This window comes from Triturus cristatus, chromosome 1_2 (assembly GCF_964204655.1).
Source record: "Triturus cristatus chromosome 1_2, aTriCri1.1, whole genome shotgun sequence".
Taxonomy (NCBI): Eukaryota; Metazoa; Chordata; class Amphibia; order Caudata; family Salamandridae; genus Triturus; species Triturus cristatus.
In genome coordinates this window covers 853060025-853077321 of record NC_140580.1, presented here as the reverse complement: position 1 = coordinate 853077321, position 17297 = coordinate 853060025, and the positions used below count along the sequence as shown (strand labels likewise).

General features: G+C 41.4%; 1 protein-coding gene across 1 annotated transcript in view; it reads left to right on the top strand.

Annotated features, from left to right (window-relative positions):
• ALDH4A1 (aldehyde dehydrogenase 4 family member A1) overlaps window positions 1-17297 on the top strand; it is a 229373-nt gene that overhangs the window by 96455 nt on the left and 115621 nt on the right. Inside the window, exon 7 of the mRNA XM_085609038.1 lies at window positions 10605-10679. Coding sequence (XP_085465164.1) covers window positions 10605-10679 — 75 coding nt within the window. The remainder of the gene's footprint in view (window positions 1-10604; window positions 10680-17297) is intronic.

The following is a 17297-nucleotide window of genomic DNA, read 5'->3' as shown; positions in this document are numbered from 1 at the left end:
CGCACATGTATTTGCGTCTTCATAACTGGAACTGGAAGGAACATACATGTACTTGTGACATGCACATAGAACCGTTGGGGTCCAAGATAGGGGACATAACTGACCAGAAAATCCATATTTCCACATTCCCTCCTTGTCCCCTACTTGCCCGTTAAGAGATATCAATCTTCATCAATCCATTGATCTGTTAATATAACATCATTTGTTCTTCTTTCTTCTTCCGGGACGAACGAAATCTTGGTGGTGGAATACACGATGTGGTACACAGACCACAAATCGCTGGTCCACATTGCAGACATAGACAGCAACTGAATAGTATGAGAAGGCCAATACCTAGGAAGGATAAAACTCTCCATCCCCAGGCCGATATCACACTCCAAAACCAACTGGACCAAGTCCAAGTGCCTGGGTTCTGGTGTATCTGGTTTACAATCTTATGAAGGCGAGTGATGGCTTTATATACAGATGGCGAATTTTCTGGTATGAATACGCAGCAGCTTGATCCGATGACCCTACAAGCTCCGCCCCTATCAGCCAGGATGACGTCAAGGACAAGACGATTTTGAAGCACAACAATCCGCATAGCAGACTGCTCTTCCGTTAAATTGCCTAAGGTGGAAATAGTCTCATTCACTACTGCTTCAAGGGTTCTAGTTAATCTACGTATTAGTTTACTATTAGTGACAGTACCTATATAGGGAAAGATGCCTTTATTGAAATCTGTGTATTTTTCCCATGCTGTTTCAGTGTAATCGACAATTGGGAGATCTCTCCGCTCTCTGTTGTGTACTAAATGAATATTTCTGTAATAATCAGGAGGAGCTAGGAAAACAGGTGGCAAAAGGAATGCAATGTAGCAGGTACCATCCCAATCTAGAGGTAGACGCATATATGCAGTCTGACCACATATAAAGTAGGAGTGGCGATAAGCTCTAAATGAAGATTTGCCTTGATCACTGAATTCTACTATAGTAGTGCATTTACTATGGCCCATATGTATGGAACCAACCTTTCTTACACATAATTCACCCTTCGCTGGGAATACTGACATGGTGGGCAAGACTAGTTCAACTTCGGATACGACTTTTAGAATCATGAGATTAGGTGTAAAATTACCTAATCCATATACTTCATTTTCTAGATCAGTTCCTGTTCTCTTGGGGCGACCCTCCTTGTCAGGGTAGCAGACCTTGAGTAAAACTAGGTTCAGATTTCCCCATACCCAATGATCTTGGTAAACTGCTGTGTCTGAGTCTATGGAATTAATTAAACTAAACCATGCTCCACAGGATCCATTATGTGTAAATGGATGTGGAAAGAAAGGCAGGACTCCTTCATAATTCTGATAGGGAGGGAGTCGGCCACACACCCAACAATTAGTGGCATTACTAGTCTGATGGGAATGATGTAACATACTAATGAAAGTGTTATTGCGCAGCGCAAGTCTATAAGACAATTCATGCGGAGGTAAGTCACTAAAAGAATGTTCAGCAGTAACATTATAAACATGTCTAGAAATAGGGTAATATATGTGCAACAATATGCTTGCAGTAATTATTAAAAGACTCAAGAAAAACAAGATTATTAATGTCATTATGCAATGGCTACGCAGTGATTTACAATACGCCTGTCGTTTCATCATTTTTCGCGACTGTCCATGATTCAGGTCTAGAGGATACATGTCAGAGACAGATTCAACCGCTTCACCTAGGAGAGGACTTAAACAATCAAATCGTCTGACGTTCTAGGCCTCAATTTAACTTTGTAAAGTTCAGTTTCAGTCTTTTCAACCAAAGGAAGTTTTGAATCAGTCTGTGAGGGAGTGCAGGGCACAATGTCTATATCCGAGGATTGTCCATGAAATTTCTTGATATGACTTGAATGAATCCAGCCCTTGCGGCCCTCGATCTTCACGGCTGTTCTTGTGGTCAGCAGGACCAACTTGGGTGTCTTCCACCTGGGCTCCAGCTGAGTCTTTCGGTCGAAATTTTTTACAAACACGAAATCACCCGGAACTACGTCATGGGGTTTCACCTCCGTGTTGTCGGGAAATGCTGCAGCAACCTGTGAACGACAAGATTGTAGTGCAGACATCAAGGAAGCCAAGTAATCTGTCAGCATATTACAGTCAATATCGGTTATTTTGCGTGGTATGGGCGTCCCCCACATATTTGGTGGTCTGCCGAAGATCACCTCATACGGGGATAGCCCTGTTCGAGAGTGTGCTACCATTCTCATGTAAAAGAGTGCAACTGGTAATGCTACTATCCAGTCGACACCTTTCTCTCTGCATATTTTGGACAGTCTAATTTTCAGTATCTGATTATGTCTTTCTACGAGACCTGCTGCCTCGGGGTGTCGAACACAGTGGAATTTCCACTGATATCCTAGCAGAAGTGAAACATGTTTCATTAATTCGGATGAGAACGGCTGGCCGTTATCTGAGTAGACAACACGTGGTAAACCGTATCGTGGTAAGAATTCTCGAACTAACTGTTTGGCAGTAGTCGGGGCAGTGTAATCTGAAACCGGGTATGCCTCCGTCCAACGGGACAGAGCGCAGACAACTACGAGAACATATTTGAATCCTCGACATCGTTCCATCTGGATATAATCCATCTGGAGGACTTCAAAAGGGTGGTCAGGAGGATGAAATCCACCCTGTTCTACGGGAACGCTTTTTCCTGGGTTGAACTGGCAACAGATCATACAGGTACGGACCTTTTGTTTGGTTGCTGCTCGTAAATGTTTATTGAACCAAATGTGTTGAATGCTGTCTAGCATAGCTTTTTCTCCTAGATGCGCTGGACTATGTATAGTGTTAATTATAACTTGGACCATTGAATCAGGAAGGAACCATACAGACTTTTCCTTCATCATCCATCCTTGGTCCGTTTGGATCCCTCCTAATTCAGTCCATTTCTTTATTTCGTCTGGTGTAGCATGTGTCTGTATGTCAATTACATCAAGGGTAGGATCTTTAACTGTCATACAATGTGTCGGTGTCGGGACTATTGTCTTTGTCATGTCGGGGGTTTGAGTTTGAGCAGTCTGTTTAGCTGTTCTGTCGGCTAGATCATTGCCTTGGGAAATGATATCAGTAACCTTCGTATGAGCCTTACATTTCATAATTGATATTGCAGTGGGTAGATGTATTGCATCTAATAAGGCATGAATGAGGGGTCCGTGCTGAATGTGGGCACCGTGGGAAGTTAAATAACCTCTCTCTCGCCACAGCACGCCGAAGTCATGTACAACTCCGAATGCATAACGTGAATCAGTGTATATGTTGACTTTTTTACTTGTGGCTTGAATACAGGCTTGTGTCAGAGCGATGAGCTCTGCGGCTTGAGCTGACAAAGTATTTATACGATTAGTTTCAATGACTTCAGTATCTGTTGTGACTGCGTAAGCAGCCACTAACTCTCCTGTACTTGTTCTCATACATGAACCATCTACATACAACGTCAGGTCTGGATCTGACAATGGGACATCTGTCAAGTCTTGTCTGGGTTTTGTCGTTATAGTAATAACTTCAATACAGTCATGAGCTAGTGGGTCTGTTCCGGTTACTGGCAAAAGTGTGGCAGGATTCAATGTGTTACAGCGTCTGATTTCTATATGTGGCTGAAACAATGTAAGTTCATACCCTGTAAGTCGCGCTATAGTCAAGTGTTGTGTTTGCGTTCTATTTACAAGGACCTCTACTGTGTGTGGTACTTGAACTGTCAATGGATGTCCTAACACTATGGCATCGCTTTGTCTGATTGCTAAAGCTGTCGCTGCTACTGATTTCAGGCATGCAGGCAAAGCTTGAGCTACTGGATCTAATGTACTAGAAAAATAAGCACATGGTTTGTGTGCTCCTGCTTGTTCCTGTGTGAGTACTGACAAAGCAGTACCTTCGCGTTCTGTAACAAAGAGTGTAAACTGTTTTCTGTAACATGGTGTTGCTAAAACAGGTGCTTGACATAAAGCTTTCTTTAGGCTTTCAAAAGCTTGTGTATGTTCTTGAGTCCACGGGAGAACAGTCGATGTGGCTGCCTCCTGTGTGGTTAACTGAATGAGTGGTTTTGCTAGAAATGCATACTGAGGGATCCACTGCCTACAATATGAAGTGAGGCCTATGAAAGCCCGTACCTCCTTTTGTGTCTTGGGTATTGGCATGTTAGCTATTAACTGAATGCGGTCGGGTGTAAGCTGCCTTCCCTCCTTGGACAGCGAGTGTCCAAGATAAACAACTCGCTGGACACAGAATTGCAGCTTAGAAGGGGACACCTTGTGCCCCTTTTCGGCTAGAAATTGTAAAACTGTCAGTGATGCTTTTTCACATTCCGGTTCGCTTCTTGCGGTGATCAGCAGATCATCGACATATTGAAGCAAGGCAGTGTTAACTGGCATGTGGATACTGTCAAGTTCTCGTTTCAGTGCTTGGCTATAGATGCTGGGGCTTTCTGTAAATCCTTGAGGTGCGCGTGAGAATTTAAAGCTACGTCCATTTATACTAAATCCGAACAAATATTGGCTTTCCGGATCTATTGGGACGCTGAAAAAGGCATTCTTGAGATCAATTACAGTAAAGAACGTTGCTTCGGAATCAATAGCTGTCAGTAATGACGAGATATCTGGGACCACCGGAAATTGTGGCACAATGCACTTGTTTAACTCGCGCAGATCAATAACCAATCGATATACTGGCGGGGCCTTTGGATCTGTTCGTTTAAGAATCGGAATTATCGGTGAATTACATACATTGGAGTCTGTTTCTACAACTACTCCTTGGGCAATAAGCTCGTCAATGATTTGTAGTAAAGCCACTACAGCATCTGGTGGTAACTTGTATTGTCGCATTCGTGGTAGCACCACTCCTGCCTTTAATGTGACTCGATATGGTGTAATATTCATGCAACCAACATCAGTAGGGCCTTGTGCCCATAGACGTGTAGGTAAAGTCTGCAGTCGGGGATCCATGTCTCTAGATACATAGTGACCTTTAAAATCACGTAAAAACAACCTTACTCCTTCCGGAGAACAACATATTATAGCTCCTAGAGCTTTTAATGTTTTTATTCCTAGCAAGTTTTCTGGACATGACTCAGTAAGCAATAAATCTGTAGTTCGGGTCAGAGGTCCTATCGTAAGTGGCAGAGGTTGTGACACTTCATTAACAATAGGTTTTCCTGAAAAACCAAGGGAAATATTTTGAGAGCCTGAGAGGGGTGCCCCTGGAACTTCACTACGTTTTATAGTTGTTCGACTTGCCCCTGTATCGAGTAAAAATTTTCTATCTTGGCCTAATAATTCACTGTGTACATAAGGTCCTTCTTGATCTACAGGTATCTCGATAAGGGGTAAGTCAACTTCCCTCTCTAGGCTAGTTCATGCGTAACGCTGATACTCAGGATATTCATACTGTGCGGTCTGATACATTTGTCGTGTTGTTGTCTGTGTGGCAGCAACAGGCAACGGTGGTGCAGCTGGCACAAACTGTATTGGCTGTTGTGCTGCTGGCATGGCCTGGGCATGCTGCAAAGCTCCTTGTTCATTCTGCTCTTGTCTAAATGGTCGTGGTCTTTCTTGAGTTTTACCTATGGTGATATTATGTTTTAAAACTGGACAATCGTGTACATAATGACCTGGCTTTTTACAATAATTGCATGTCCCTTTTACAGGTCCTGCTGAATCGGAATGTGTCATACCCTTTTTATGTCCTTCAGCTGGAACTGTCTGGGAAACTAACATTTTCATTTTCGTGTCTTTCATGCGTCTGTGTTCATGTTCTTGTTCCTCTCTAATTCTATTATGATGGTACTGTAACATTTGTAACATTTGTGATGGAGTGTTACCTTGCCAGGTACTCTCGAATTTTAATACTCTATTCTTTACTGGTGGCAGGGCATTTTCTACTAATTTTGTTACAAACAGATGTGGGTATGATTCGCTACTTGCTTTTATGCCACTATTTATACCAAAACATTTTTCAAATCGGGCATAGTAATCACTAGTGTCTTCATCTTGCTTCTGTTTACAGGCTGAAATTGTACCCCAATCTTCCTTTTTCGTAGTTAATAAACGTGGCAGTACCTGCACTAATAAACCTGGCAGTGCTTTAGTTTTATCCCCAAGTCCTGCTCCTGCAGTTCGGGCCTTTTCTTCTGCTTCTAACACTGACCATTCTATCTTTTGGTCTCCTACCTCCCACTCTTTTTCCTTGAGTTTCTCATAAATGCCAGCAGGCATCAATACCTTTAATATTGTCATAATGTCGGGGTAGGTATACTCTCCCATGAGTAACATATCTTTAATTTCTCGGTGAAAACCCGCTGGATCTTTGTCATGACTGGGTACCACTTTCTTCATTTGTAACAATTCTATTTTCGATATGGGCGTATATACAAATACGCGCTTGAACTCGTTGTCCTCGCCTTTTATTGGGTGCACTTCTCGTAAGGGATTCTGTCTATCCATGTGATACGTTGTTCTTTCTTTGACGGGAAATGAGACATGCTCTGCGCATACAAAAAGAATATACTGCTTTCTTGATTCTAGAATTTCTTTAATTAATTTAGTACCTGCACCTCTCCATTTATTCATAAGTAATTCAGTCAGTATGTCAGGTAAGGGACCAGGGTCCGAATGCTGACTTCGATATAGTATAATGAGTTGTTGAATCATATAAATCCCAGCTAACCTCTGTTCATCTGGGGTAAGATTCAAGAATGTGCGTACTACTGTATCATCACTATATTTTCCGGGACTGTCCACCCAATGGACAGCTGCCCTGGCTAAATCTTGTTCATCCATAGAATCGAGAAAATGATAACCCCTTCGTTCTCGGAGTAGTTTGTCGGCAGTTTGGAACGAATGCTCGTTAGACCTTATATTAATTATAGGTATTTGGAAATTCCTGTTATTATCTGGACATATCGGACGTATTGAGTCAGTAAGACGTCTATTATTATTACATGATCTTCTTCTACCTACATAGGCTATGGTGTCTGACTGTCCTGTGGGCAGTCCTGACCCTTCTTCCTCGCTTTGTTCGGACTCGTCTACCTCTAATCTCTCTTCGTGTAGGCGCTCTATTTCTTTACGGATCTTACGGCACATGGCTATTATACAATTTTGTTTATCATGTCTCCCTTCTGATATATTCTGGCTCCATCTTGTAAGAATTTGCATTGCTTCCGGGTCTACCCCCGGTCGGTCTTGATTCCTGATCACACAGTTTATGAGGAAACGTAACAGTTCCCCCTGTATCTCTACTTTCTGGTATTCCATAGCTCTGTTAATACATTCTGGATCTCGCCCTGTTTGGACAAAATGGTATATATTATCTAGATGCTCAGTCATTCCTGGTAACTTTCCTAAATACACTGCGGCTCGTCTGATACGCAATGACGCCAGGGTCATTTCGTCCTCTTTACCGGGCACAGGGTCATATCTGCAATCTATAAGAAGTTCCTTCAGCGTACGGGCACTTATGAGTTTGGGTGTACGTGAATGTGCTGACTCTTGAAAAGTAAGTTTATTTATTCTGGGCGGCGTAGAAAAGATATTGGTAGCACCTCCCGTGGCCCCATCTGGGGTGTCGGGTGTGAAAGGATTCGTCGAACGTGACACAGCAACTACAGGTGTGGACACAGCTATAGAAGTAGCTGTAGGAGCGGATGCAGAAACAGATGTGCTTGCCAGAACTTGTGACTCGATTTGTTGCTGTAGGGATACGGGTGGTGGATCTTGGCGTTGGACCTCCCTGGTATGCGGTCTATGCGGGGCGGAATTAGCATATTCGGGAGCGGCGTCATCTAAATATGAGGAAAGAAAAACATCTTCTGCGGTTCTAGGATGCCCCTTAGGATGTACCTTTATTGGGAACAATGGGGGTGGCAAGTCTTTCGGTATTTCTGGAGTAGCCTTAGGTAATCCTTCGGCCAGAAGGGGATACATACCATTCATAAGGGCGTTTCTTTGTCTGTCTACTTGTTCTGATTTCACTCGGATACCTTCCTCAATTAATAGATTTTCTCGAACTGTATTTGAACCTTCTTTATTCTTTTCTTCCTGTCTACGTGCTTTTTCTGTGCGTCTATGAGATTCCTTACGCCATAACTCAACGGCGTCTTTCTGTGACTGTCTGACTTTCCTTTTCCATAACTCTTCCTCGACTTTCATGATGCACTCTGCATCCCAGGTTCCCGCTGCGGGCCACCTCTGACTTTCTGGTAATCCCTTGGTGTAGTCTACTCATAAATCAAGAAATAATATAGCGTCTAAGCCATGTTTGTGATACATGAAGTGCCCTGGAGTGTCCCTAGGAGGAATAGGGACGGCTTCTTCGAGGACCCCTTTTCTAGTAGTGATCTGTCTTAATTTCGAAAAGAGCGGCATATTGACAGCTGATCCGATACTTAATCTTGAACACACTTAATACAAAAGCACAGTAATGAACAACCATTCATACCACAATATGCAGGACGTTTAACACATTGAACATTAAACATTAAAACATTTTTAACCTTTAAAATAACCAACAATGATGATCGTCTGCATAACTAATCACCAAGCTTAATTCTTGACAATAACTAGATACCTCGGAATACTTGATATACTGCTAAACAGTACAGATACACTGCTAAAACAGTGCAGACCGGATTTGTGTACCCAAACCCGTCTTGACCGGCACAACCTATGTGCACGTCAGAAAATGCCTCCCCAGCAATGGTACTCACCGGGTAGCTTCGGAAACGGAAGGCCTCGGTAACTTGAACTTGAAACGGACTGGACTCGACTCGACTCGTCGGACACTGGGCTTGACTTCGAACTGGTGGGTCTCTGTATACCTCGGATCTTGCTCTCTCAGCTAGGCTTTGGTCGGGATACTTCGCACTTCTCACCGCCTCGTCTGGGTGTTGATCGCAGTCTCAGTCGCCCCCGCTTGACCGGAGGGAGATACAGGAAATCCTGCTGGTACGCGTTATTGTCCGTCCAGCTGTGGCAGGAGACCGGGCCTGCAACTCACCGCCGGCGCGTGAGATGAGAAAGTGTCCCTGTTCGGGCGCCATTCATGTGGTAAATAATTTTCCTTTACCGGGACTGAATTTGATACAGAAACATAATAAAACAGCTCAGTAAAATGAGAGGCAGAATCCGTGGTATTAGAGGTTCGGAATGGGCTTTATTCCAAGGAACGATTATAATCGGTTGCTCCAAGTTCCATCACCACGGAGGTTCAGGAAGTGAAGTACATACATTATTGACATGAAATGACTTTTATAGATCATACATTACAATGAGGCGAATGCAGTAGGCGTAACAATTGATAAGGAAAAATGACGACATATCTGCGTAACCAAAAATGGGTGTAATAAGGAGTAAAAAGGAACATAATTGGTTATGATGTCATATATAGGTGGATCTATAAGATAATACTTGGCATAGATGCGTGCGCAGCAGTATGACGTGTGATTGACGTGCAACTAGGGGGTGAAGGGGACTTGACATTTAGCTCTACATGTGGAGACAAGAAGTCTGGGGGGTCAAGCCAACCTAATCCCGAATCATATCTAACACCCTATGTTTAAAGAACTATGTTATCAATCTATTCTATACTGACTGTGCGTGCGTGTACAAGCGTCTAAGTGTCTACACTGAAAGCGAGGGGGTAGGAATATTCCATGGTAACAGGGCTATGAATTACTTGCATGAGGGCAGAGAAGTCGAGCCTTTTGCTCGGTAACTGGAAGGATGTTTACTTAAACTACTAGACAGGAATGCATCGGCTGAGGGGGAAGCAGATAACTCGAAGGCGAAATACAGTTCTTGGCAGAGAATAGGCTGATGTCAGGCTTCGTGAGCCGCGCAGAGAATGAAACAAAGTTCATGGTCACAGATGCAGGCTCGAACTGGAGTTTTCAGAGGCAGAAAGCAAGAGGAGTTTGACGACAGAATCAGGGCCTACTTGCCTGGACTGTAAAATGGTATAAGTGAACCATATAAAGCCGGTGGCCTTTCATATTTGGGAATGGAATATCCGGCCTAGTCATGGCGGATCTGACAGAGAGCATGTTGACGGTGGACGCACATGTATTTGCGTCTTCATAACTGGAACTGGAAGGAACATACATGTACTTGTGACATGCACATAGAACCGTTGGGGTCCAAGATAGGGGACATAACTGACCAGAAAATCCATATTTCCACAGTGTAAAGAGAAAATCTTTTCAGATTTCTTTTTTTGTGCATTTAATTTAAATATATTTGTTTGTGGTTTATATTCAAATTGACTCCCCTATTTAATGTTTCTAATTTTGTAATACCAGTATGGTAGCTAATTATTACTGCATGTTTGTTAAACTTTTAAGTATTCATTACTAGGATTGTTTTACTGTTTATGCCTGATCCAAGGTCAAAGGTCCAAGGTGAAAGAGCACAGTGACGAGAATACCTGACACACGGCGCATATTTTTTCAAACAAGTAGAACGTTGAACACATTTCTTTTTCGAATCACAACTGTAGCATCCATAACTAACTCTGAATTTTACCACGAGAATTGCTGAAATGTGAGTTGTCAGTAGTCATTACATTGTATTCTATTTTACAGGGGTTTGTGGCTGCTGTCTCGCCTTTCAACTTCACTGCAATTGGGGGTAACCTTGCCGGAGCCCCAGCCTTGATGGTAAGTTCAAGTGTACATTTTGGAGTTTTCATTAAAAAAGGGGGTGCTTTACTTTGATCAAGATGTTACAATCTAAGGGACACTTTCTGTGGTCCTCACATCTTTCAGGTTCTGACTGAAACCCCCAAATCTGATGTACACCGATTAAGACCCTTACATCTTAAGGACCTGACACCCTTACATGTGAGGGACCCTGAAACCCTTACGCCTGCGGGCCATTACTAAGAATGTCACAACTGAGGATGCTGATCAGAACCCTCAGAATTGAGGGTCTCCGTAGGGTCCCTCAGATTTGATGGTGTGAGTGCAAATTCATGAGCATCTGCAAACAGCCTGCCAACAGTGGGTCCAATCCTGCGAATTAGCTGCCACATTGATTTTGTACGCGAGTGGCTTAGCATGTTTCAAACAGCACAGCACAGTAAAATGGACATAGATGGAAATATTGAAAGTTACCCTTGTTCTTTTCTTTATCAAGAAAGTATATGCATGGACTTCACTAAATATTTCTCATGTTTATATTACTCAGCGTTGATGCGAACACACATCCAACTGTTCGTGGTTTACTCCTGGAGAGCATTGAGTTACACAATGTTGTATGTTTTTCTAGTTTCAAAATGAGGAATTGCCGACAGGCGTTTTGCTCCATTTTCAAATTAAAAGACACTGTTGGACTGAATCCAGATAGAAACAGTTTACGCTTTTCCTCTTTTGTTGATTGGGGGACACTGTTCCTATTCACTGTCACCTGTTTATACTTTTAGCAACGTGTAGTGAAACAGGCACCAAGCCTCTTAAATGGAAACATTATTCAAAGTTAAAAGCATACTTTCCTGTAGTTATCCACTCATTTAAGGGTATGCGGGGCTTTTTTATATTTCGAATGAATTATGGAATCCTTGGGAAGAGAGACTCTCCTAGTAAAATCTTTTAATTTTCTACATGGGTACCACCATCTTTTAAAGTGGAAGTCTTGGCTGTTGCATGGCAGAGCACAGGTGTAGATCATGGCATGCACAATCAGACTGCTGCTTTGTTTAAAGAGGGCTTAACTGATCTCTTACACCCTGCCTCTGCCCTGTGATAATCAGCAGTTTCACCTTCTAGCATATCTGACCTGGAAGGCTCATGAAACTGAGGGCCAGATGTAGGTGAATTCAATTTTGCGAGTCCTTAATAGCGATTTTTACTGAATCGCTATTAAGGACTCGCAAAATTGAATGTAGGTAGGAATCGCAAAAATATTTGTGAATCCTTTTTATTCGTTAATTGCAAATCGCAAATTGAGATTTGTAATCAAGGAATCCCATCCCATTCATTCCTATGGGCCAAGAGGCCCATAGGAATGAATATGATTTGTGCCCGCAATTTGCGAGTCACCAAGAGGCACTCGCAATTTCAAGGGTGCAAGGATTCCAAAAGGATACCCTGTTGCACCCCTGAAAATTGCATGTGTGCACATGTGGTGCACATACATGCCCTAAGGGCATGTATGTGTGCCACATGGCGCTTTGTAAAAAGCCAAAAAGTGCTTTTTGTAATGAAATCGCAAAATACCACCAACTTGAAGTTGGTGGTATTTTGCGATTCCTTAAGGCAAAATCGCAATTTGCGATGCCTACCAGCATAGCATTTAGGGAATTGCAAAATGCGATTCTCTAAATGCTTGCGCAAAATAAGGAATTGCAATTTTGCAATTCCTTATTTGCGAGTAGGTTTAAACTTACCTACATTGCTCGCAGCCAAATAGCGATCGCAAATTATGAAATTCTGTGAATTTCAGCGTTTGCGCTAGCTATTTGGCTTCCTACATCTGGCCCTGAATATTCTAACAGACCTCTCCGTGTTGGACCGTTTGGTGAAATTGCCAGCCAGCATTAGTCCTTTGAAAGACCGCTTTTGAGTTTGAAGGTGGCTTCGAGAAAGCAGTCCAACCTAGCCTTGCACTCTTGCTGCATTCGAATTTGGTTTTTATTAATTTGGGCGTTCAAACCATGGTTCCTTGGTGCTCTATACAAGTTTGTGCAGAAGAAAAGAGGAGACACAGTTACTTACTTCTCAGGACATGGCATTACCCCAAATGGCACGCTTATAAAATGAATAACGAAAGATCGCTTGCTAACTACCACTGTGTCTCTATACTCCTTAACTGTACTGGCACTAATATAACACTCATAACCAATGAAGTGCTCGCATCGTGTGTAAACGGACAGTCCCCACTCTTTGACACTGACTCTCAACAAGATGGGCTGCATCCGGCAACGCAGCCCGCTTTCTTGACCTCACACTGTCCTTCATCAAAGACCACAACAGCTCATGTTTAGAATTGCTTATTAAATGACCTTATTTCAGGTCATCAATTTAACCTTGTATGACATTCTAATTGAAAACCCTGTCGTTTCAGAATAGCAACTGTGATGGGAGCGCTGTTGTTTTGAGTAGAACATTTTCTCCCCAAAGGTTAATGGGGGCTGTACAAACCATTCTTAGTCATCAACAAATTTAGACACAAGACATCGAGCTTCACATACAGTTTATATAAATAAAAGGAAAATAAAATTAAAAACGTATAAATAATGAAACATGCATATAGATATGAAAAATTAACCATTAACTATTAAGAGGGCTGATTTAAAGAAATAGGTTGAAAGCCCTTCTGAATGAAGAAATGTTGAACAAGATGTATTCGATACAGGGGTTACATTCAGAAATAACATTTTGCATTCAGTAATTGACTAAAAGGTCACTGGACTCTTCCTCCCAGGCAGGCAGATGGCATTCTCAGAGTGGAATCTGGCACAGACCGATTGCTCTTAAAGAATGGTGCCATTTGCTTGACAGGTCAGTCTGTCATCATTGGTTTGTGACCACAGTTTCGCTCGCACATCATTGATAAAAACCATTGTGATTTGGAAAGAGGAGGGGGCGCCATTTAATACCACCTTTTCCCTCGGATTAGCAGTCCGTCGCAAAGGGCATTTTAAGAGTTATTACCGACTCTCAGTGTGCCCTTAATACACTGCAACTTCTAGCGACAGCAAAAGATGTAATGGGCCCTATATTCAGAAATGCTTATGCACAAAATCAATTTCTCACATTAGCCGCAGTTACTTTCTGTAATCGTCTTCTTGTTGACAAAATGCCCAAACCGTCTCCTTTGTGTTTTTGGATGAGATTTAAAAGCCTACCTTTTGGGTTAAATATCTATCTGTCTGTCTGTCTGTCTGTCTATCTATCTATGTATCTACACACACACAAACCCCCACCCCTACCCCTTTGCTTTTACCCTCTGAATTCTTGAATGATATTAAAGTGTAATAATGTATCTTTCTATTGAAATGCAAATTATCTCCGTACTAATATTGTTGCAGGAGTGCTATAAAAGCCTGATCAAAATGTACATATCATAAAGCTTTTTTTCTGATACTGAAAATGTTTTAAATAGCCTTGGGCACAGCTGCTAGCATAGTGTATTGAAAGGGCTTGGGCACAACCTATGAGGGCCCCGTTTTCCCCCCAATCCCTGCATGTTTGAGCAGGGATTGGAATCAAGTTTAGCGGTCATTACTGCATCCCCTCCAATGTTCCCTACGCGGGGTTTGCCTGGCAAACCTGCTGACATGTAGCCGGGGGAATGCCTGGTAAATACGGGGACATGGCAATTTTAGTGCTTTCTGAACCAAAATCTTATGTTTGCTACAGGATATATTTTTTTGTTATCAAGACGATAAATAACTACCACGCCACCGGGCCACTCGTAATGAGGGCCTCCATCTCCTTCAGGCAATCACCAGCGGCACAGTTGCTTGGGATTAGGATTTGTCTCTTGGTTGTCCGATTTACAGGCCTATCCCTTTATGTATCTACGAAGCACACATTTAGCAGGGGTTTTGGAGCACCAGCTGGGGTGTTTGGGGTGCTGTCTCAGGTGTGGATTTACATCTTTGAATTACACCACGTCACATATTTAATTTTGTAGACACAGTGATGTTCATTGAATTTTTTCAAGAATGACACAATATTCCGTCAACTGCGCAGGCTGAGATCAGAGGCTGGGATTGAACCCAAGTCCTCAAGTTCCAAAGTCTGCATTTTAGCTACTAGACCACATCCCTTCCCATCTTTACTTAGGTAGAAACCGTCTCGTTTGTGTACACTATAAGCTTTTAATCAAAATCATACTCATTGTTTCTGTTAGCATACCTCTATTGCACAAAACGTTAAGTTACGCAATATCTAATTTATAGTGTAATTCTTTATAAAAGCCACAGCACAAACATCAGTGTGATTATGGACTGCCTTGAAGCGTGGGAAGCCTTTTCACATGCAGAGCCGCGTGGCACAATTACTTGCATGCTGATGCAGACATATTAAGGCAGTCATTAAACAATTTTGGGAGTAGTGCGGTGGCTAGTTTAATACTTCACCACCCTGGGTGTTTAAGTATTTTTTATAATTACTGGTTAATAAGTCACTTTTTAACAAGGAACTTTTCCAGTTTTGAGATAAAGCCCAGCGCCCTCTGAAGGGCACTAAAGACCTTGCAGTTTTACTCAGGCATTTTGAACCTAGAAACCCCTGGATAATTAACGCGGTGACGTGCAAAAGTAACAACTGATCCATTAAACGACTTTTTTTTTACAAAGTAAAACTGCATTTTATTATGTTTCAAAGAAGCTCTTGTACTTTTTGAAATTAAGTTCCTCTGCCTGTCTTCCACAATCACATATTTTACGATCCACAAATGTGTATTCCTATTTTTTTTCTTCTTTTATATCTCAGAGATAGTGTTACGTTCAAAATAAGCAAGGCAAAATGCAGAACATATGAAAATAATCTTAAATCTGACTTGGCAGCGCAGCTGTCAGCATTACCTATTTCTACTAATTCTTTCAAATATAAATATATATGTATGTGGGTCCACCAAGTAGACTATTCTTTTTCCACACATGTTATTTGCTGTTTGGTGCATTATTCTACTTTCACAATGAATGAGGTATTATTTTTTTAAAAAAAGCTTAATCTCATGGATGCAATGCATTTTGAAAACAATAGCTTTTTGTTTTGTTATTTTTGACTTCAGCAGGCCTTTTTAATGTTATACTCGGGACATAAAGTGCAAACCAGGCTACAGGCTTTGCCAGCGTTTACTTATTTAGCTACGTTCTGTACCAAAGTTATACTCTTCATTTTTCCTGTTCTGTCTACACATGTTATGTAGCACGCCCACAGTCACTCTAAGAATGTTGAGTTTACATCTATTTTTTTAAAATTCGTTATTGCTTGCAACCAAAGACTGAAACCTCCATTGTGTGATTTGAGCCCAAACACTGTCTTAAATTGATGTTTAAAGATTCTGGCTTTACATAGAATACTAAAAATATCAAACGTTTAGTTCGGTGGCCTCCGACCTTTTCTGCAGTAAAAGATACTTCTTTTCAATTCGTCATCTCAACTACTAATCTTATTAGAGACGTAATGGTGATCACATCAGACAAGATTAAATTAGTGTTCACCTTATTCAACGAGGCAAGTAGTGATACCTCAGAGCATCAGGCAGGGTTGCCCGCAATAAAGTAAAAAAACAAAAAACCAAAGTTTGAAATTTGGAAGGCCTTTATATTCAAAGTACATGGCAGCCATAGCTGCAATGCCCCTAGCTCCAAGGTAATATTAGAAATAAGTCTACCCAACATCACATGATATATTACTCCAATGCCAGCTACAACTATATTTTGGGAATGCAACTATTTTTCTTCCTAACGTCAGCTTAGGAGTTCTGAAAATACACAAGTTTGCATCTGGCATACTCATTTTTCAATTTTGGTATGCATATATAAATTAAGCAAAGCAAAAGGTTCTAATTTAGCTGGCTGAGCTACAAACAAGCTAGCTACTTAAAGGTGGCTGGAGAGATACCAGTAGCTCACAAGCTACTCTTTGGGGGTAGCCTTGTCTAGTTAGTATGTACTCTAATTCCATAAGGGAATCAATCTCTATTAATTTAGATGCAGTCAAACAAAAAATACTCATTTTATCTGAGAAATAATCACCTTTATTTTTTATCCTGATTGGTAGATTAGGTACCAATAAAATGATGATGTTACAGATTATACATATGTATTTATCCATGCATCCCGTGAAACTTCTGCAATTTAAAAAAAAATCCATAAATAGTCTTTGGCAAAGTTTTAGTAGTACAAGAGAAAAGAAAATATATAGTTACATAAGCGTCAATACCCTAAAGTCTGGGGGGGTCAACTTCCCAATTTTACAAAGTAGTATTCTGCTTTTACCCATAAACAGATCTGGACCTCTTTTTTGGCTGATTGTCATATAACCCCTACTATATGTTAGAGATTCAAACACTCCTTAATTACACCTTTTTCAAGTAGGGCTATGTATTACCACTCACAACCTCCTAAATCTGTCTCTTCAACCATTTTTCATTTATATTGTGTTCGTAGCTAAGCCCATTCTCTCATCTTGACAGGCTTAAACTTTCTCCTTTCTGGTATAATCAAATCTTTAAAATAAATAAATATTAGAGTACTTTTCAGGAAATATTGAATGAGTATGGGCATTGTCACAGTTCAAGATAAGTTTAATTTACCCTCA